General features: G+C 37.8%; 1 protein-coding gene across 4 annotated transcripts in view; it reads left to right on the top strand.

Moving 5' to 3' along the window:
* The window catches only part of TMEM150C (transmembrane protein 150C), a 60131-nt gene extending 39155 nt beyond the window's left edge, over nucleotides 1-20976 (top strand). For 2 of the 4 annotated variants that reach the window (XM_001362416.5, XM_056803269.1), the window contains exons 2-8: nucleotides 4943-5032; nucleotides 7642-7695; nucleotides 7826-7858; nucleotides 7969-8036; nucleotides 11482-11609; nucleotides 15450-15627; nucleotides 19011-20976. In XM_001362416.5, the coding sequence (XP_001362453.2) occupies nucleotides 4953-5032; nucleotides 7642-7695; nucleotides 7826-7858; nucleotides 7969-8036; nucleotides 11482-11609; nucleotides 15450-15627; nucleotides 19011-19219 (750 nt within the window). In that variant the 5' untranslated portion in view covers nucleotides 4943-4952 and the 3' untranslated portion in view covers nucleotides 19220-20976. Of the gene's footprint in view, nucleotides 1-2667; nucleotides 2804-4942; nucleotides 5033-7641; nucleotides 7696-7825; nucleotides 7859-7968; nucleotides 8037-11481; nucleotides 11610-15449; nucleotides 15628-19010 lie in introns of all 4 variants that reach the window. The other 2 variants (XM_056803267.1, XM_007495809.3) reach the window with 2 other exon arrangements.
* The last annotated feature ends 2213 nt before the right edge of the window (nucleotides 20977-23189 follow it).

Genomic DNA, 23189 nt, shown 5'->3' with positions numbered 1-23189 from the left:
GAGCAGCTAGGTAGCTCAGTGGATTGAGAGTCAGGCCTAGAGATCGGAAGTCCTAGGTTCAAATCTGGCCTCAGACACTTCCCAGTTGTGTGATCCTGGGCAAGTCATTTAATCCCCATTGCCCAGCCCTGACCACTCTTCTGCCTTGGAACCAATAAACAGTATTGATTCCAAGATGGAAGGTAAGGGTTAAAAAAAAAAAGACAGTGTATCATTGTTTTGATTTGATATAGATTATAGGCATAGATCAGGCATTCTTTAGCCTTAGTATTCTACCAACAATCATGTTCTTATTTTTTAAATTATTTTTTAAACCTTTACCTTCTGTTTTAGAATCAATATTGGGAATTGGTTCCAAAGCAGAAGAGCAATAAGGACTGGGCAATGGGGCTTAAGGGACTTGCCCAGGATTACACAGCTAGGAAGGGTCTGAGGTCAGATTTGAATCTAGAATTTCCCATCTCCAATCCTGGTTCTCAATCCACTGAGCCACCCAGCTGTCCCTGGTGGTACATTTTTAAATTTTATCTTAATGTTTTCAGAGGCATCAAACTAGTCATCTTGATCTCATTGAATAGTATCTGTTGGCAGTGGTTCCTAGTGGCTAGTAATCAGGCATATGAAGACTATGAAGACTCTGTGTTTTCTCTGGCATCTGTAACTCTGACCAGATAGGCCTGTTGTAATGGTATTACAGAAATTTTGGTCAATGGCTTTGTGTCACAGGAATTTCAAATTGAGTCAACTACTGAGCTAGATCTACCCTTTGTAAAATGCCCTGTTATAGCACTAGTGAATATTTGGCCATGTAGAATTATTAAATATAACAATTGTTTCAGAAGAGATCAGGTGAAGCTTCTTCAGACTTGAGGAAAGTGTGTTAGAAGCTGCCAGGGTTGCATTTTCCTTTGTAAAAAAGAATTGACAAAAATCCTTAGATGTGATCTTCTTGATGTGAGCCTTAATGGAATTTAGAAACTGTATAACAGTGCCAACTCAGAAAAAAGGTATTGTGCTGAATCCTCCGGGATACTACTTTCTGTAGAGTTTTTCCCTAGGCATGTGGAGAAACACCCTACTCCTCTGAGAAAAAATGAACTATTATTGGCTGTATTTGGTATAGTAATTCACTAAACAATTTGTGGTGCATGTGTGTAAGTATATGTATATGAGAGAGAGAGAGAGAGAGAGAGAGAGAGAGAGAGAGAGGATTATTCAGTCATTTTCAGTCATGTCCAACACTTTTGGATTCCAGATGAGGAAATTGAGGCAAAACAGGGTTAAGTGACTTGCCTAGTCACTAGTGACACAGCTAGTAAGTGTCTGAAGCCAGAGTTGAACTGAGGAAGGGGGAGGAAGGAAGGAAGGAAGCAAGGAAGGAAGCAAGGAAGGAAGGGAGAAAATAAATGGAGAAAATACATTAATAAACATGAAAAAATTAAGTAAATAAATTTAATTATAAATGAAGGGACAAAATGAAAAAATAAGCTAAATACAAATTAATAAAAATATAAATACAAATAAATTTATAAACAAATGTATATAAATGTACTTTTTAATAATTTTAAATATATGCCTAAAGAAAGAAATATCAATATTCATTCCTTTGTTGGTTTTTGGTTGGGACATGTGATTTCATTGGCATAGGGAATTCCCAATAAGGTTACTCCCTCAACTAATGCTGATCTACAATCATTCTGTAACTTATATTCTCAGAAAGGGAGGCAGTAACATAATGTGGTAAGTGTAATAGCCCAAGTCTTCCTAGGCTGTCTCTCTGTCTACTACATCACATTGTCCTTCATACAGTGAAAAGAAAAAAATACTAGATTTGAGGTGGAGAAACTGGGTTCAAATTCTGATTTTTCTTTTTGCCTGTTTGTGTAACTTGTATCATATCTCATTTATAAATATAATTCCAACTATCCCTTGCTCTCAACTCTTTTAATCTTTCTGCGGATTGAGTGGATTGAGCTGGCATTTTCCTTCTTTCTCAACACCTTCAGATGCACATGACTGGTCTTCTTGTTATATCCTTGCTTTCCTCCTCCATAAATTGAGGGGATTAGACTAAATGATATCCAAGGTCTATTCTGTCTGTACATCTAATCACTCTAGGCTCTGATAGGTGAGTTTTCATCTCATGCTACTAGGAACTGTATCCCATTATCTCCAACTCAAAGTTGGGTAGACATTGCCACCAATGAGGCTTCCAGCTCCCATTTTATGTGTTCCCATCCCCAGTTAGAATGTAATCTAGAGGGGCAGTTAAATGACTCAGTGGACAAAGTGCCAGACCTAGCGGTAGGAGTTCCTGGGTTCAAATCTGGCCTCAGACACTTCCTAGCTGGGTGACTCTGGACATGTCACTTAATCCCAGTTGTCTAGTCCTTACTGCCTTTCTTCCTTAGAACCAATTTTTAATATTGATTCTAAGACAGAAGGTAAGGGTTGTTTTTTTTTTTAATGCCAGCTACTTGTGGGCAAAGACTGCCTTTATCTTGTTTGCTTGTATTTGTATACTTAGCACTTAGCACAGTGCCTGATATATCATAGCAACTTAATAAAAACTTACTATCTCTTATGATGAGGTTACATTCAGAGCCCTAACTGGTGCCAGTGAGTAAATACAATACCACTAAGTACTTCTGTCTTCCTACTTGAAAGATACAAGAAGATATTGGCTGCTGGTCCAAGCTGTGGAAGCTGGAAGAGAAATGGTACCCATGGCTGATAGATTATCAATTCCTGAGGTCTCATCTGTGAGCAAGGGTCAACCCAATCAAAGAGCAACAGAGAGGCTGTATGTGAGATTCATTTAGTATAAGCACCTTCATTTGTCTGTTCCTGTTTGTCCCCCTGGCTTATGCATATGATCAAAACTCAGAAATGACTTTGGAGGGTGGGAACCAGGGTATTAATGTGTCAATGACTTTCAAGGGCCTGGCACCAGATGATGCCAGGTGAGAGAAGAATTTGAGCATCTAGAATACATCATGATAAACTTCCTTCCATTTGAATTAGAGTGAGAATTAAGGCATGTTCTTGGATTGGAGAGCAAGAGGGTAAATGGCACAGTTGAAAGAGTACCAGACCTGGAGTCAGGAAGACCTGAGTTCAAATACAGCCTCAGACACTAGTTATGTGATCTTGGTCAAGTCATTAATCCTTCTTGCCTCGGTTTTCTTGCCTGTAAAAAACAAACTAGACAAGAAAATATGGAACCATTCCAGTGTCTTTTCTAAGAAAACCACAAAAGAAACATGAAGAATTAGACAGGACTGAAAGCAATTAAACAATAATGTGTGTGTGTGTGTGTGTGTGTGTGTGTGTGTGTGTGTGAGAGAGAGAGAGAGACAGAGAGAGAGGAAGGAGGGAGGGAGGGAGGAGAGAGAGAGAGAGAGAGAGAGAGAGAGAGAGAGAGAGAGAGAGAGAGAGAGAGAGAGAGAGAGAGAGAGGAGGGAGAGAAGGAAAAAAATAAAGAAGGCAAGGGAGAAAGAGAAATGGGATAGGAAGTGGGGGAAGGAGAGGGAGATTCAAAGACAGAGAGAGAACTTCTTTGTCCTTTTTTCTTTCCATTCAATGACTATAGCATTTTTACAAACCTTTGCTTCTAAGATTGTTTAGATTTCTATTCATTTCTTCTTTGGCATTTTTTTTTACTGGGGAAGAAGGGGAAGTGAGACTTATAATGTAATATTGTAATGTACTGTAATAATGTAATACTGTAATGTTTTGGCATATTATTCCAGGATATTCTGATATAAGTGATATAAAGCTCAGGCCCCTGGTGGTCTATCAGTTTTTATTGTCTTCTGAGGGTATTCCAAAGAGAAGTTCCAGTTTCCAAACTTATTTCTTCCTTCTGTTGCCAAAGTGAGTGTCATATATTTATTTCTGTCACGATTTTCCCTGATCACTTAATATAGTGGGTACCCTCAGATTTTAATAATAGCACCAAAAATAGAATTGCTGACCATAAAGATAAAACTCAGGTACCTCATCTTTCCCTAATGGTCCTAAAAGATAACAAAAATTCATTTATTGAGAATGTTGATGATTCTGCCTGTCTGCCCCAGAAAGAGAAAAACTCTGATAAGAGCATCATTCTCCATCTTTTTGAAGAAGACTTTGAAAAAACTGACCTCCTGCTTTGGTTATCATGCCCATAACTTCCTGTAAGAGAACGAGTGTTCTGTTTATGAAGTTATAAGAAATGGGGCTTCTCTGTCTTGTGGATAAAAGAATAGTCTGTAGGGTATAATTCTAGGCAATAGTTAGGTGGTTCAGTGGATTGAGAGTCAGGTCTAGAGATGGGAGATACTGGGTTCAAATTTGGCCTATGTCACTTCCCAGCTGTATAACCCTGGGTAAGTCACCTAACTCCCATTGCTAGGTGTATTGATTCTAAGATGGAAGGTAAGGGTTTAAAAAAAAAGAAAAGAAGAAATGAAGCTGATTTATAGGGTATAATTCTAGGAATATTACTGTTATTTTTAACAAATCATAATAGCTAGCATTTATATAGAACTTTGAAGTTTGCAGAGCACTTTATAAATGAGTTCATTTTATCCTCAGAACAACCTTGAAATGTAGGTACTATTGATCTATTAGTTATATCTGACTCTTTATGACTCTAATTTGGCATTTTCTTGGCAAAGATACTAGAGTAGCTTGACATTTCATTTTCCAGCTCATTTTGTGAATGAGGAAACTGAGGCAAAAAGAGTTAAGTGACTTGTCCAGAGACACACAGCTAGTAAATGTCTGAGACTGGATTTGAATATAAGTTTTCCTGATTTCTTCTTGGCCCAAAACTCTATTACCTGTACTACCAGGAAAGTATAAGTATGGTGGAACACTACCACCCCTAAAAAAGTGAATTGTATTTGTCAGGAGGGGATTGTTAGTAATCTCTCTCTCTCTTTTCCCTTTGTGTCAGTGGAGCAGGCATGGATGGGAAGAAATGCAGCGTGTGGATGTTTTTGCCCCTTGTATTTACCCTATTTACTTCAGCGGGACTATGGATAGTGTAAGTAGTTTGCCATTCACTCAAGTATTGGGGAATACAGATACAAGGGTAAACATGGGAGAATGAGCATGTAAGCGTTCTCAATTCCATCGCATTGTACACTAATACTTTCTGTCTTTAAAAAAAACCAACCTTTTTTGGTTTAATAAGGTTATTCACTTACAAAAATAAACAATATGGAAATATGTTTTGCATGATAATACATATATATCCCAGATTGAATTGCTTACTACCTTTGGGGGAGGGGAGGGAAAGAGGGAGACAATTTGGATCATATAACTTAAGAAAAATTTATGTGGAAGCTGGTTATTACATGTAATTGGTAAAAGACAAAAATAAGTAAATAAAAACCCCTTATCTTCTATCTTAGAATTTATACAAGTATTGGTTCCAAGGCAAAAGAACAGTAAAGGCTAGGCAGTTGGAGTTAAGTGACTTGCCAAGGGTCATACAGCTAGGAAAAATGTGAGGTCATATTTGAACCCAGGACCTCCCATCTCCAGGCCTGGCTCTCTATCTACTGACCCACCTGCCTCCAACCCCTTCCACTGTATTTCATAGCCTCAGTCAGATTGAAAGGAACCTGAATGATCCCCTCACTAGAAAAAGCCCAGAGAATTATGAATAGCTTTGCAAAATAGACTCTTTATTCTTTGCTAAACTCCCTTATTAGGGGAGGGACAGGGGAAGAGGAAAAAAGTTACACAAGGCATCTAGTAATAAAAACTGATTATTTCTTTAACTTCATGTGTAATTACAAAACATTTTATGACCTGATTACATTCTTTAAATTGTCTTGCAGGTGTGGTGTTACTTCTCTGACATTGGAGGAACACAGACTTGTTCCATAGTTGCATTCCTAGCAAACTAGAACCCTCTAGCTAGTCGTCCACCCAGAGGGTAAATCCAGGGCATCGTGGGTTGTCACCAGAGCTTGTAGGGATCTCAGAGGCTCTCTGTTCCACTTACAGGAAAGATGAGGAAACTGAGGCCCAGAGAAATGAACATACTTGCCCAAGATCATATAGATAGTAAGTGACAAAGACAAGATTTGAACCCAAGGCTTCTGACTCCAAAGTCAGTGAGTGCTCTTTCCTTACACTATTACACATACACATGCCCATATGTTTATGTGTGTATATACATATATATTTCCACATACAATATTATAATAAAATCATGCATACAGAAAAATATGTTAAATACATTTGCACAAACATATCATCCAATAAACCAATGTCATTAGAGAATTTCTGGCTTAACTTTTATTGAAAAGGAATTTTAAGGGGGCAGCTGGGTGGCTCAGTGGCTTGAGATCAGGAGCTCCTGGGCTCAAATCCGGTCTCAGACACTTCCTAGCTGTGTGACCCTGGAAAAGTCCCTTAACCCCCACTGCCTAGCATTTACCACTCTTATGTGGTATTGATTCTAAGGTGAAAGGTAAAGGTTGAAAAAAAAGGAAAGTGAAAGTAGCCAACTCCATTTCATTCTATAATCATCCCTGCATGAACTGAAAGACCAATGACAACAGCTTCTTTGTTCCATTAATTTTGTTACAAAGAGACTTAATTGGTTTTCGAAAAGGGTGGATTTCAGTCTCTGCAAGGTCCCCTTCCCTTTTCTAGACTGTGGTATCAACAGGAATATCTCCTTTCTCTAATGATATACATTCTCCTTAGTAAACAAACTTGCCTTTTATTACTAGCTATACTATAATGAGCAACTATTTTTTCTTTATTACTTCTTCATGTAGAAGTACATATATATGTATATGCATACATATATAATAATATAAATATATAGTACATTTACACCCAATATTTAGAGCACTGTTTGTTTATTGTAGCAAAGAACTTGAAACAAGTAGAGGCCCCCCTCAATTGAAAAGTGATCAAAGAAGTTGTGATATGTGTATATACAATAGAAATATGTAACAAAATAATCAAAACTGAATTATAATTATATTTATAGTTTATATTATATTTATTAAATTATATTTATATATAATTATAATATAATACAAAACTATAATGACCAAGCTTGACTTTAAAGAAGAGATAGGAGAATGCACAGTTGTCCTCCCTTCTTGCAGAGGTGGGAAGCTATGGCACTATGAATGTGAAACACTACAATGTGTGGATTTGTATTTGCTGTATCCCACACACACACTCTTTTATATTCCTCATCATAAAAAATGGCTCTCCAGAAATCAGGAAAGGGGGATGGGAAATGTAGGGAATGTAAAAAAAGATAAGAGAAAATGTTAGCTATGCTCCTAGTTCCTTGGGAATGGCCACTAGATTTCAAGCAACATTAAAGATAAGAAAAGCTCAATTTAACCAAAGAATGTATGGCAGTTAACTGAACGTCTAATCCTGGTTTTGCCACTTGCCATCATGTGGTCTATTCTCTTCATATCTTTTCAATAAGATTGCTTGTCATCCAGGTCAGGACTGAGATATTAGTACCAGCTTTTGAGCTTCCACTGACTAAATGAAATCAAGTGATAGCAGTTGACAGATCAGTTGATTGGATAAAGATTTGCAGTCATTTTTCTAATAAAAGCATTCTTTTCTCTCTTTTTAAAAAAAAAATTCTCTCGTTTCTAGATATTTTATAGCTGTGGAAGATAACAAAATTTTCTCTTTAAATGCTCCCGAAAGGTAAAGTTTATCTCTACTGTTTCACTTTTGTTCAGTAAACTTAGCAAAAAATTCACCAGTGGGTGAAGTTCCACTGTGAACAAAAAAGTCAAACCTTTAATCTGTGTCTTCTTTGTTTTATGTTCTCTAGGAAACCTGGTCAAAAACATGCACCCTATATAAGGTAATTTGCTATTTCAAGTTGTGGGCTTTTGGGAAACTGGTAGGGAATCGGCCTGCCTATAGGGAAGGATAATTCTAGTTCAGTTCTAAGGAAACTTTTTTTTTTTAAAGTATTGCAGGTGATGAACCTCCTGCAAGTTGTGTGTTTAGTCAAGTCATGAACATGGCAGCATTTCTTGGTAAGAACAACATGGTAGAATGGTTTCTTTGTTTGTGGGAATATTTATCCTTTTTGAAAATTCTTCTAGGCCCAAATTAAGGAACATTTCATACTGCTGCTCTTTCAATAAGCTGAAATAGCCTTTTGGTCTAGTTTTGTTCTGCACAAAAATGCAATTTAATGTGAATGCAATTGCATTGCAAAGAATGTCATTTTTATTCTTTTCTCCTCCCGTTCCCTGTCATAAAGATGAAAACAGTTCCAGGGTTCTTCCCAATGTGGCAAATGAATTCAAGGGGAAAAAAGTGATTTGTATAGATATCATTAGTTCTTGGTTATTAACATTGGAGTGGCATCCCCTAAAATGGCCCAAGGCAAAGTAGCCAAAAATATTTTTTTTTGTTGTTCATCACTTTCTCTCTAATACCATCAGTCCTTCCTCTTTCCCAGAATCCAGTAATCCCACTGACTAATCGACCTTTATGACTAATGGAACCAGCAGGTGTCGCTATGGTGGGCAAAATTGGCAAACCAATATTCACCTTTTATGGAAAGGGGCAGAGGGAAATCCTGCCAGGCGGCGCTCCTTATTGGCCATGGACCAGCTCAGAGGGAGGACTTTCCCTTGTATTCTCCACCTTTTCTTCCCCTCCTCCCCCCCATCCCTTCCTAAAAGAGTAGAGAGAAGGTCTCCTGATCTCTGGCTTCCTTCACCCCTCTGCTTTCCTCCTTCTCTTTCCCAGGGGTCTGGGCTGAGGGACATTGAGATAGCCACACCTTGTCACAACACCGGGCACCCTCTGCTGAGTTTAGAGGCAAACTAAAACCTCAGACTCACTTAAACTCTGCTTATTGGGAAAGGAAGAGTGACTAAGCCCCCAGGAAGCCACTGACTGCCAGGCTGAGAAGGAAGTTTTCCTGGCCGGTGAAATTCTGCAGTCAAATAGTCAGCAATTTTCCAGGGAAGTTCGAACCTTCAAGACACAATTTTCATGGCCAGCCATGTGTTTTCCCTGAGGAAAAAGTAAAGTCACTCTAACAAAGATACAAATCATAAACTGGAGCCAGGTCGAAAACAAGCCTAGGAAAGGAGGACATGGCAAGAGAAACATTTCTGAAGCTCATAAGATCTCGAGATGGTATCCATCCCCTGAAGAAATACAATCAAAGACAGAAACTTTTGCAGCCAGAAGCACCCAAGCTTAGTCCATGCCAGACCCGCTCACAGGCCAAACCAGAGAGATCTTTTAAAATCTGCTATTGCTCAACCATATCCCTAAGGTGGTGAATGGCAGCTCCCAAAATGCTTAGCTAGAATCAGACACTGAACCTGTAGGACAATCAGCCCTAGGTCTGTTTACAAAAGCCTCTTATGCTCCCTACCTGATCTTAAAACCTGGGTTTCAGGGCTCATTCCTTTAAGCCGAAATTTCATTACACCTTCCACAGTGAGTATCACATTTGTAAAACACTTAGCGCTGTACTTGACACATTTTCCTTGTGGCCTTCCTCCTTCCTTCTTTCCTTCATTTCCTTCTTCCCTCCTTCCCACCATCGTTTCTTTCTTCCTTCATTTCTTCGTTCCTTCCACCCTGTCTTCCTTCTTTCCTTCCTTCCTCTTTCCTTCCTTCTCTAAGGGTAATGCTCTTTCCATGATAATATAAATGAACTTCCCCCTACTTCACAAAGTGGTCCAACTAGATACAAACTCAAATGCTGGACATTTGTAAAAGCTGCCTTATCTCAACTCTGTTTCAAGGATAATAATGAATATGTTGAAATCATAAACTGTTCCCTTCATAGTCTTAAAAATAGTTCCCATGGTCACTATTTTCCATTTTTTTCTTTAGTGTATTGTTTAAAAATCATAGTTTATAAGGGGCAGATGGGTAGCTCAGTGGATTGAGAGTCAGGCCTAGAGACAGGAGATCCTAGGTTCAAATCTGGCCTCAGACACTTTCTAGGTGTGACCCTGGGCAAGTCACTTAACCCTCATTGCCTAGCCCTTCCCACTCTTCTGCTTTGGAACCAATGATTCCAAGATGCAAGGTAAGGGTTTATTTTTTTTAAATCATAGTTTATAAACAATTCAACCAAATTACTAAAAAGTATTGCCAAAATTCCAATACCAAAGATATCCTTCACTTTCTTTTTTTTTTCAATCATTCTCTGCTTCCTTAAGAAGCAAATAATGTAGATTTGACTTTTCCTAACTTTAGCACTAAGGTGGCATTTGGTTTTTGTTTTATTCCTTTGTATCTTTCATGCTGAGTGCCAGAGGGTACATGCAGAACTCATCACAATGAGTATTTGGAGAGAATGGGACTCAAGGGTGGTGTATCTCTATTGATGTGGAATATAACTCTTCTCCAAATGATTTTCCTGCTCTAACTGCAAATAGTCTCCTGTCTCTGGTCATATCTCCCTTTTTTTTTTTAAACCCTTACCTTCCATGTTGGAATCAATACTGTGTATTGGTTCCAAGGCAGAAGAGTGGTAATGGCTAGGCAATGGGGGTCAAGTGACTTGCCCAGGGTCACACAGCTGGGAAGTATATGAGGCCAGATTTGAACCCAGGACCTCTCATCTTTAGGCCTGGCTCTCAATCCACTGAGCTACCCAGCTGCCCCTTCTGGTTTTATCTCTTACTTGGGATTATATCATGGATCCAGAGCAGAAAGTACCTCTGAGATCACCTAATCTAATAGAGTTGATCATTGAATCCAGTTACTGATGAGATCAAGTGAAATAGTGCAGGCAGAGGAGAGAAAAGGAGTGGGGGTGAAGCATGACCTGAATCTAATTATTAATATGTGAGTGCTTTTAAAAAAGGGAAAGTGGAGAAAAAAGACTTCGTGACTCTTTACAATCTCAGTCAAATCACCATTCCCTTAAAATACATTAAATTTAATATTTTAAAAATACCAGCTGTCTAGAGGACAAAAATATAAGTGACTTGCCCAAGATCATGCAAGTAGGAAGTGGAAGAGCTAAAATATGAACTCACATCCTGTACCTCTAAGCTTTCAAAGACCATTTCAGTTGGTCAGTCATTTTTCAGTTGTGTCTGACTCTTCTTGGACTCATTTGGAATCTTCTTAGCAAAGATACTGTAGTGGTTTGCCATTTGCTTATAGAGGAGAAACTGAGGCAAATAGGATTAAGCTGCAATAAAACGAAGTGAATGTCAGCATCAGGGGACAAGCATCTCCTGATCCTAGCTGTTCTGCACTGACCTTATTTTTGAGAACTCTGCAGATGTTATTATGCTATTCTTTCTTCCCTGCAATGCACAAACCAAGATACAATCAGATTTCCCAAAGGTGGATGAATGACTATTTAGTAATTCACCTCAAGCATCAAATGAAAAGTTCCTGAATAATTATCAGCTTCAATAGTATGATGAAAAGTATGCTGTATGACTTTTTCTGTTTTCTTTTATATGTGTTTGTTTTTATTTTTAGCCCTTGTGGTGGCAGTTCTACGCTTCATACAGCTGAAACCCAAAGTTTTAAACCCTTGGCTAAATGTGAGTGGATTGGTGGCACTATGCCTGGCTTCCTTTGGAATGACATTACTTGGTAATTTTCAGGTACTTCCTTTTCTGCTTTTTCTCCTACCCTGTACTAGTTGTGCTTCTGTCTTGCCTTTCCTTCCAGTAGAACCAATAGATTACTGCTTACTTAAGTGACAGTCAACCATTTCCTTTTCCAGTCTCTCTGTGAGTGTCTGGGATAAAGCTTAAGGATGCTAATGGAATCTCCCTTCCCCTCTCCAGTGGACTGAGAGGTCTGGAAGGAATTTTTGGTGGGGTGGAGGTGCTCTTTCATTCTGTTCTGTCTTTGTTATTTATGTGCAGTTCAGAACTAGCACTGGGCATAGGATGCCTCAGGGTCATCCAATCCAGCCCCTTCATTTGACAGCTAGGAAAACTATCAAATGGATCATATGGAATCATAGAGGTAAAGTCAATTTCAAAGCAACTTGCTACCAATAAGTTTCCGAGTTAGAATTTGAACTCAGGTCCTGTAATTCCAAATCCATGTTATACTAATATTGTACTGTATTAGTGATGTCAAACTCAAATAGAAATGGACCCCTGCTAACTGTATAATGACTTAGAAAACTATAAATGAGCACTATTTTTTAAATTTTGTTAACATTTCCCAATTATATTTTGACCCAGTTCAGGATGCATCCTGGAGTTTGGGGTCATGCAAGTCTGACACCTCTACACTACTCGACACTGGCTCATAATACAATGCACTTCCTGGAAGGTAGCTAAAAAACACCCATTATCAAAGGCAGCTAGCTGACTCAGTGGATAGAGAACTAGGCCTGGAGTTGGGAAGTCTTGAGTTCAAATGTGACCTTAGATACTTCCTAACTGTATGACCCTGGGCAAGTCACTTTAACCCTAATTGCCTAGCCCTTATAGCTTTTCTGTCTTAGAACTAATACCTAGTATTGATTCCAAGACAGAGTCATTGATTTATTTAAAAAAAAAAAAAGAATGGGTACCACCACCTTACTTTACTGTTACATGTTGATTTTTTAGAGTTACTTGCTTTCTAATTACAGCAGTTGGTAAAAAAAAAACCCAGTTTCTCAACAAAGATGGGACTTGCCAATTGGAAACAATCGTACTCCGCAATATTTATATTCATCTTCTATATTTTCCTAAAAAATGTAAAATATCCTCCAGAAGCATAGTGTAAAAATGGAGATTTGAACCCCAGACTTCAATTCCCAGAATTGGTACTTGGTACTTGGTACTTCCCAGAATTCCCTATAATCTCACCTGAGTCTCCAACTGGGCGAAATCACAATTTAGTATTTAACAAGCGCCTCTCTTCCTCTACTCGGACATTACAACATGTAGTAAGTAGGTTATGAATGGGCTAATCAGCCCTAGGCACATGGTTTATTATTTTGTATCCTTGATTTCTAATAATCTTTAATAAACCTCATAAAATATAACCTTTTATTACTAGAAACTAATTTAACTGTTACAATAGCCTTTATGGGTGAAAGGTTTGCAAAGTGCTTTACATATCTCATTTTAATCTCCCAGTCAATAGTTATTAAATGCCTACTATGTGCAGGGCACTGCTTGAAACACTCTAGATATAAAGCAAAGGAGAGTGGCACCTTGGGAGAAAGGTACTATTATTATAGCTGCTTTATAGTTGATGGGAACCAAGAGAATATTGTATATAGTAACAACAATGTTGTTCAAGAACTTCAAGCTATATGAACACTCAAATCAGCTACAAAGGATTCAGGAAGGAAAATGCTATCCACCACCAAAGGAGGAATTGATATATGTATTGTTTGGTTCCATTAACATATCTATATTGAATGTTGGCCTTCTCTAATTTGGAATTGGAAAGGTGATGGGAAGATAATTCAGGACCCAAAATATAACAAATAAATAAACATAAGATAATTTTTAAAATTGACTATGTTTTCTATTTAAGGAAGGAATATTGTTTAGGTTTTTTAATCAAGTGGCACCAAGAGATGACAGGACACTGTGATAATTTTTTTTTAATTTTACACAATGCATTGGAGGCCTTAATGCTACATGATTCCACAGACACCTCCAAGGTCTCCAAGTACATCTTCCTACCCAGTGCACATTTTTAATGTTGGCTAATGTTCTCCAAAAGAAAACAGGAGAACAGAGTCAGATTGAATCACTTGACTATGGAGATCTCTACTGAAGTTTGGAGGGCATAGTGAGTGATCAGTTCAAAGGAAGAAGAGACATGTAAAGCATGGAAAAATCTGGCATGTTATTCATCCCTAAAAAATTTAACTGAGATCTATACAAAACTTTAAAAATCAAGGGCATCCATGGTAAAGGTTCAGAGTAAACTGACCTTTGTAAGTGTTCTACAATGGACTGTATACTTACCATTTCACAATTGACAGAAGAATGTAGAAAATATAAGATCCAGCAATGCTTATGAAAGCATATTGATTATGAAAAATTATGAGTTGATTATGAAAAAAGCATTTGACTAGATTGAGAAAAATGCCATCTTATAGTCTTGTCTCCATCAAAATTAAGCTTCATCAAAATAATTCAAGAAAGATATGGTGCCAGAAATAATCCTGTTGGATGACTCTCTGACCATCAACATCTGGCAACAAGGCATAAGACATTGAAGTGTCTTCTTGCCACAGTTGTTCACTGTTGTGATGAAGGAGATCCAGTACAGTTTCAAAGCTGAAGAGAAGGATTCCTTGGGAATGTTGAAGCCCTCAAGAGGATTCCTGTTAGCAGATGGCTTTCTGTTGGAAAACTATAATTTCCTAGAAAGATAGATGCTCAAAACTCCTCAAAAGAGTTTTTGATTCAACCATCCATAGAGGAAAGATCAAGGAGATAAGGAATGTCAAATCCATGAAAAGGGAAGGACAACCTTATATGGCCTCTATTTTAGTATGTATATCTAGGACAAACAGGACAAATGGACAACATGGGCCCAAAACTCAATAGTAAGAAGAGAACATACCAGCTTGCCTTGGAGAAATATGCTCTAGGGGTTGTACTCTTCCTCTGGCTACCCAGCCCCCCACCATCATTGTACTTTTTCTTACATTAAATACTTGCTGACATCAGCAAGTCAACTAAGCCCTTGGGGACAGTTCATTTCCAAAGGAGGCAGGCTAAGGATCACTTTTTGTGTTTTGGTGGGAAATTGGGAGAGAAATAATTTCTTTCTCTTCCTTTCATCTTATTGGTTATGATGCCTAGAAGTGATTTGCCCAGAGGCTGATACCCTATCTGGCAATTAGAGAGTAGGTCTAAAAGTATTCTAAGCCCAGCCGAGGGACCAAGACCCACACTCCAGACAAGCATGGATACAGAGAGATAAGAAGCAGGACCTACAGCATCAGAGAAAAGAGCCAGCTCTGAACTCAAAAGAAAGCTAACCTTACCAACTAAAAGCTGGACAATAGAGAAGACTATCTGAGGAAATGTGTTTCCCATCAAAGCCCCTCAAGTTGTGTTCATTTTTTCCATGGATGCTATGTGAAGAATGCACACTTGGTGTCTAAGAAGGAATGTTTTTTAGTTAGATTTTCTATAGGTAATCTTAGTAAATATGTCTGCTAAAATCTAATTATATCCACTGACTGTTACTGGGAAGCCCATCAGCAGTGTCTCATGAGCCACAGGAACATTAGAAATGGGAAGCCATTGGAAGGTATTCTTAATCCAATCTCTAATGTGTTTTCTCATATTCCTGTTTCTTATTTCTCTTCTCTCATATTTTTCCTAATAATTTTCCCCCTCTCTGGGTGGGGTTGGATTGGGTAACACAAGAAGACTTTGTAATCATGAGAGATCTATATTTCTTTTTTTTTCTTTCTTTTGCAAACGAGCCTCCACATGCTATATTGTTTATTCTTCTCCAAGCTCACCAATGATGAAGAAATCCATAATGTAGGCACCTCCCTAACTTTTGGATTTGGTACACTGGCCTGCTGGATCCAGGCTGCTCTGACACTGAAAGTCAACATCAAGAATGAGGGTCGGAAGATTGGGATTCCGAGAGTGATTCTAGCAGCATCTGTTACTCTTTGTGTGGTCCTCTGTATCCTTTCAATATAAAAAGCTTTTGTTTCCTTTGGGAGGTTAGAATACAAAGCAGACATAGTTTGACTCTAGATATTAGGACTCTCCATCCACAACAGCCTAAGGGCTGCTATAAGACCAAATTATTGGGGGTACAACAAAGAAGAGGTTAGCTTTGTTTCTATTTTTTATCAGTAGCTTTATCAGGTCCAGAAGAATGATGAGTTAGAATATTGTCTGTGATGTTCCAAAATTGTTTTAGAGTTTATTTATGGGAATGGTTAATACCTTCCCCCCAAAACAAAAGATGACAGGTTTTTCCCCTTTGAAAAGCAAACCAAAAAAGGAAAATATCCTTAATCACAAAAATATTATAATTATTTTTTTCCTAAAAAATACTTCCATTGATTTACTAGTGGAGGATTCAGTTGTTTCATTTAATAAATTATCCACTATGAGGGTCAAAAGCAAGCAGATTTATATCTTTCAGGGGAAAGTGTGCTATTCTAGGAAATGAACTCAAGAAGCATCTGGTACATTTGGTCATCCCAGATAGAATGAACAATTAGTACTATACAGTATTTGTTATAGTAATTTGTTTAACAAAGACAACAAAGTCAGCTCTTCATTATTTGGAGGCTGATTTTTCCAGTTTGTGAGTTCTCCAAGCCTTTTAGTTCTCTTTTCTCAGACCACCTGCCCTTTGGTTATCCCACTAATTAATCATCAGCATCCTTTACTGGTCAAGTGGGACAAATGGATTAAAGGAGCTGAAACTCAAATCAGCTATTATTTGCCCCTTGTCTGATTGAATTGATTGATTGGAAATTTGATTGATTGAAAAAATAAGTTGGAGTTGAGAGGATAAAGGTTTTGCTACTTTCGTTTCAAGAGCTAAATAGGAGGAGAGGGGACAAAGGAAAGGATATATATGTTCCAGAGAGCCAATTGTTAAATCTTTAGTGTGAACATTTCTACCTGAGAAGTCAAAAAATGCTACAAATGATTTTTTTTTATTTTGATGACTGTCTAAACTGAAAAAAGTAATGGCAAAAACTTGAATAATGAAAATTAGGCTTAAAGGTGTATCACATTTTTCCAAGGGCTAAGTTGTCAAACATATACCAGTAAGTATATCCTTTGAAGAAAGGGCCAATCATAATTATTTGCAGATTTCTGTGATCTAAGCTACCCTGTGCCAAATTAGCAAAACAGTCTTAGCTATATTTATAACATCTGAACACTCCATCAGAAAAGTAGTGGGCAGGGTCCAGATGGCATTGAAATCATCCTAAATTCCATCTGAGTCCTAAGGAGCTGTTTATTAAAAGTTCCTCAGAACAACAGGAATCCCAAGGTGGATAGACCCAGATATGCCCACTTTGGTTAGGCTCAAGTGATTCCATCTGACATCTTTCTATTTAGGAATGCCACTGGAAACCCTTTTGGTACCCAGAACAGAGGAAAGGAAGAAGTACAGGGCCAGTGGCTTCCATCCCATTAAAATGTTGATATTAAATATAATCCTGGAGAAAGAGCAAAGTTCCAAAGTTCCTTAATTTAAAAAAATTTTACCTTCCTTGATTCTTTAATAGGAATCTGATGTGAACACACAAATGAATACCAATGACATTTGAGACCTTTAGTAAACCAAGTAATAGGTGGTACTGATTACTGCTGAGGAAACTCAAGGTACAACTGTCCTTTAAACAATCATTCTTTTTGATCCTTCTCCCTAAAAATCTCATCCTCAATAGATATTGGGGAAAGTAAATAAATAAGAAGTATTTTTTAAAAATAACAAATAATAATAATATAAATAAATAATATATTATAAATAAATATAATTTAATTTAATATAATAAATAAATATAAATAATATAAATAATAAAATAAGTAAATAAAATAAATAAGAAAGGGACAGGGTCTCAACCAATTTTTTTCCATAGTTCACTGCAAAAAAGGTTGAATGTGGCTCTTAAAGAATAAAGATATATTTTCTGCTTCTGATTAGGGGAGGGAGAGGGGCCATTCCTAACTCAGAGTATGACAGCTGATAGCATTTCCAGGTTTGACTTGTGAATCATTACACTCAAAGTAACTTCAGAAATGTCTTGTTTTTTCCTCTAGCTGTGTGACCCTTAATTTACGTCACTACTGCCCGCCTCAGCTTTTTTAACAGTAAAATGGAGCTAATAATTACTCCCTCCCTCCCAGAGTTGCTGCAAAGATCAAATGAGATGATATTTGTAAATCACTTAGTGCAGTGCCTAGCACATGGTAGATACTTAATAGTTATTCGCTCCCCTTCTTTTCCCCTGTTTGTTATTGATTTTAAGGAGTTCTTTGGGTACCATTCAGGGCAGTCTACCAAATCATAATGATGGTGGCTTTATTTTGAAAAGGGTAGTCAAACAATGCTGCCAGAGAAAGAACTGTTGGAGTCAGAATGCAGATGAAAACAGACGATTTTTCACTTGTTTATTTGGGTTTTTGTTTGGGGGGCTTTGGTTTTATAATATTACCCACTTACAAAAATGAACAATATGGAGATATGTTTTACATTATAATATATATATAACCCAGATGAAATCATCTGCCAGCACCAGGAGAGGGGAGGGAAGGGAAGGGAGGGAGATAAGTTCAATTATATAACTTGGGAAAACTTGTGTGGAAATTTATTACATTATAATTGGTAATATATGTATGTTGTGTATGTATGTATATGTATATGTATATATATATGTATATACATATATATATTTAAAGAAAACTCCAAATGGGGTCACAAAGAATCTGACATGACTGAAAATAAACTAAACAACCACAAAATACTATATAAATGCTAGCTATTGTTATGAAACTCTAATTAAAAATATATTTTTAAAAGCAGAAGTTCTTAATTTTAAAGTTAGAGAGAGGAAGGAAGGAAGGAAGGAAGGAAGGAAGGAAGGAAGGAAGGAAGGAAGGAAGGAAGGAAGGAAGGAAGGAAGGAAGGAAGGAAGGAAGGAAGGAAAAGAAAGAAAGAAAGAAAGAAAGAAAGAAAGAAAGAAAGAAAGAAAGAAAGAAAGAAAGAAAGAAAGAAAGAAAGAAAGAAAGAAAGAAAGAAAGAAAGAAAGAGAAAAGAAAAGGAAAGAAAGAGAAAAGAAAAGGAAAGAAAGAAAAGAAAGAAAGAAAGGAGGAAAGAAGGAAGAAAGGAAGAAAGAATGAAAGGAAGGAAGAAAGGGAGAAAGAGAGAGGAAGGAAGGAAGGAATAAAGGAAGAGAAAGAAAGGAAAGAAGGAAGGAAGAAATAATAAAAGAAAAAAAGGAAGGAAGAAAGAAAGTCACAACATGGCCAGTCTTTTAAGATGTGTGCTGGAAGTTCCAGGAGTGTTTTCCTTGACTTCCTCTTTTCCCCTAGATTTTATTCTCATGGCTCAAGAAATCCACATGTATGCAGCCCGGATTCAGTGGGGCCTAGTGATGTGCTTCCTGTGTTATTTTGGCACCTTTGCTGTGGAGTTCCGGCATTACCGTTATGAAATCATTTGCTCTGAGTACCAGGAGAATTTCCTGAGTTTCTCTGAAAGCCTATCAGAAGCATCTGAGTATCAAACTGACCAAGTGTAACTTGCCTCCCTTTAAAAGCTCATTGGCGGCAATGGGAGAGAAGGGTGAGGGACTGGCACAGGCACAGAATGTCACATATGACTTCACGACACACATACACACAAACATGTCTGTTCACAGCCACAATCACTAAAGGGGCCTCTTTACAGGGTAGATTGTTTCTTTAAAGGGGGGGGGGGGACACAATCTTACACAAGGATATTGAAACTCTTGCTCTTCAATACACACGTGGCAGACCCAGAAACTTTTGGGAGATCATGAGTGTTTCTCTCCTTGCCAGTCTCCTTTTTCCAGCCCTCCCCACTCTCCTGTCCTCCTCACCTTTTATGGTTGCATCATTCACACCCTTTCCTATTAAGCACGGTCAGTCAAATGGGGAATGGAGAAGGCACCAAATCTCTCAGTCTTTCTTCAGGTCTAAGGAGGAGTTGGAACAAGCCAGTCAGAATCTTCAGAGTTTAGATCCAGATGATTTTCAATCTTCATAATAGATGACCAAGTAACACTTGTCTGGATGGAAATTATACACAGACCAGTGTCCAAGCATTTGGGTGGGGGGTGGGTAGAGGAAGGAATTTCACAGGTGCTGAGCCTGTCAAAGGTAGGGTCACATGTTCTAATGAAAAATTATATTTACAAACTATAGAGAAAAAATCTACAAGGATGCTACCATTGATGTGGAACAAGATGAAGATGTGCTTCCATGTTTAAATGCACTTCAATTAGTCTATCCTGGATGGTATTTTGGGTTCATTTGTTTCTTGACTTCTGAAAAATAGCCTCTTTGGATTCATCTTGGATCGCATGGACAAAAAAGGGCTCTTAATATACAGATGTCTGACTTGTATTGGACTCAACCATAACGAGGTCAGATTTTTAATTCCCCGAAGGTTCAATTTACCAGTTTTTCACCCACATTAAAGGAAGCTAAGACGATTTCTAGGAAATTTATAGGATTTATAGGAAAAGTTAAGTTAGATTAAGGAAAAGGACCAAAAAGAGCTAAAGGCTATCTCAGATGAGCTGATTTACGAAAAGGCGAGTTGTCTTAGTCAAGTTTGAAAGCAAGTGTGCCACTCTTTCAAAGACGCCCCAATAATGAATGTTTATTCTTTTTATTCAGTTTATTCAGACTGTTTATTCTTTTTCTTGGTGCCCTCAAGAGATGGAGGAGGCCACAACTCAAACATACTGTCTAGAATCCCCTGGAGAGCTCATGGGAACTGTAGGATTTCACAGAATACAGTTTTTAAAACCCCTGTTTTGGATGCACTGAAAGGAAACATTACCAAAAATCACTTTAAAAAACAACAAACAATGAGAATTTTTATTTTAAGAATGGTGCAAAGGTCACTGTCACTGAGGTGCAGAAATAAAGTCAAACACAAAAGGTGTTTAGAGAAAAGTGAGTTTGGCTAAATATCAGCATAGACAGGAAAAATGTCAAACAAAGAATAGTCTTTTTGTTCAAAGGACATCTACTTGTAAATAGTCCAAGGTAACACTCTTTAAACAGGAAAAAAAAACTGCTTTTGTTTTTATCATTTTTATATTGTACAATTTTATCAAAGAGACAAATGAAGGTTTGTGACAGATTTCTTTTGCTTTCCACAAGTAAAATCAAACTTGACTTTGGGTGGTGGGGTATTGTGTTCCATGCTACAGAGTCTGTCTGATGGCTCCCTCTAGCAAAGCCAAGCAATTACCAATATCACACACAGGGTCATGACCACTAAATAAAGTGCTTTTATGATAAAGCAGGCTTTGTTTCTCCCTTCTCAAACATCCCACTAGTCACAGCACCTTCGGAAATGGGAGTGAGACCTGGGATGACACTGGGTAACAAAAGAAATTTCTGTGACACAAAGTTGACTCCAAGAGCAGACATCCCACATTTAGGAAGATAGACAATCTTGAGACAAGATAGAATCCACCAGCTAGGAAAAGGTCATAGTGCTCAACCAGGTCAGCCAAGACTCCTGATAGAAAGGGAACTAGGTGCTGCCTTACTCGGGAAAGAGATTTTACTCAAAATATTGCAGGATGTGGGGCAGCGAGAGGATGCAAGGTAGAGAAGACAGAATTTAGAAGCAGAAAAACCTGAGTTCAAATTTAGCGGAAGACCTAGCTCTGTGACCCACTCTGTCTGTTTTCTCATCTCTAAAATAATAATTGTAGCATATACCTCAGAGAGGATCAGAGGCACTGAAAACCTTAAAATGAATTACTATCATTTTAGCAATGGGGCTCCTTGTGATTTAGTGGACAAGTTCTAGGGAGTTGCTTGAGGCACACACAAAAAAAGACTTGGCTAGGATCATACAGCTATTATGTATCAAAGACTGAATTAGAATACAGTTCTTCCTGATTCCAAACCCTCCATTCTTCCCAAGTAATCTAGGCAACATGCTTAGTGGAGATTCATTTTTACCTTGAATGGCAAGTTTTCTTTTATGGTGCATTCAAAACCACCATTTATTATACCTTGAAACTGGAACTCAGTGAAATTTTTCACTTCAGTCATTTTAATACTCATTTGAAATTATTTTTATAAAATACCCCTTAATGGGGGCAGCTCAGTGGATTGAGAGCCAGGCCTAGAGACAGGAGGTCCTAGGTTCAAATCTGGCCTCAGATACTTCCCAGCTGTGTGACCCTGGGCAAGTCACTTAACCCCCACTGCCTAGCCCTTTCTAGGCAATGCCAATACACAGTATTGACTCCAAGATGGAAAGTAAGGGTTTTAAAAATAAATAAAATAAAATATCCCTTAAATATTAATTACATACTTATATTTAATAGTGGATAAAATTTTAATAATTAATAATAGTGTTTACTGTAGGGCAGCTAAGTGGTACAGTGGATAGAGCACCAAGCTTGGAATCAGGAAGATCTAAGTTCACATCTGACCTCAGACTGAGGGTCACACAGCAAGTCACTTAACCCCTATTTGCCTAAGTTCTTCATCTGTAAAATGGGGATCAATTGGAGAAGGAAATGGTAAAACACTCCAGCACCTCTTAATTATGTCTCTAGCACTGTGTGCGTAGTGCTTTGCAGCTATCTTATTTGGTTCTCACAACAATTCTGGGAGGCGAGTATTCTGTTGACTTACTTTGGCATCTTTGGAGGTGAAAAACAATGGTCTACTTTACCTTCCAGATCTGAAATATGTCCCCTTTGTGTTGTATTTGAGGATTTTGCATTTCTTTTATTTCTCTTTTTAATAAGTTGAATTCTGAATTGGGCTTGGCAAAAAGTACTTTGGACTCAACTAGGCTGCTTCCTACATCACAGTCTGAGGTGGGAATTCCATGGAAATGTTATAGAACCTGTTCTCAGACCAAAATGTGCAAGAGGAAGATAGGACAATTGTGGTGGAATGAACCCTGGTCAGGGAAGGCAAGAGACAAATGAAGCAAGAGATTTCCTAAGAAATGAAAGTATAAAGGAAATAAAAGTGCTAGAGGAAAATGGAATGTGAATAAATAGCTCGCAACAGAAGATGGAAAGCCTTACCCAAGTAGCAAATTGCATGAAAATTAGAATGGAGAAGTCAGAATTCAGTGATTCCAGAAGAAAACAAAATGTGTTAGAATGAATAATAATAATAGCTAACATAGGTGCCAGGCACATTTAAAGTCTTATAAGAAAAGCATGCTTTTATTGTAGAAATTAGAGAAGGAAAGAAGCATTTATTAAGCACCTATTATATATGATGGGCCAGTCACTGTGGTAAGTGCTCTACAATTATTTGATTCTCACAACCATCCTGGGAGGCAGATACTACTATCATCTCCATTTTTCAGATGAAGAAACTAGGACAAACAAGGTTAAGTGACTAGCTAGTAACAGAGATGAGATCTGAATCCAGGTCTGGGGAGGATTTTTTTCACTATAATGAGAAGAGGACAACTAGATGGCATTGGGGATAGAGAACCCGGCCTACAAAAGGGTGGTCCTGTGTTCA

The sequence above is a fragment of the Monodelphis domestica genome, chromosome 6, assembly GCF_027887165.1.
Source record: "Monodelphis domestica isolate mMonDom1 chromosome 6, mMonDom1.pri, whole genome shotgun sequence".
NCBI classification, from domain to species: domain Eukaryota; kingdom Metazoa; phylum Chordata; class Mammalia; order Didelphimorphia; family Didelphidae; genus Monodelphis; species Monodelphis domestica.
The sequence above is the reverse complement of the archived record's forward strand: the minus strand, read 5'-3'. Positions and strand labels throughout refer to the sequence as shown.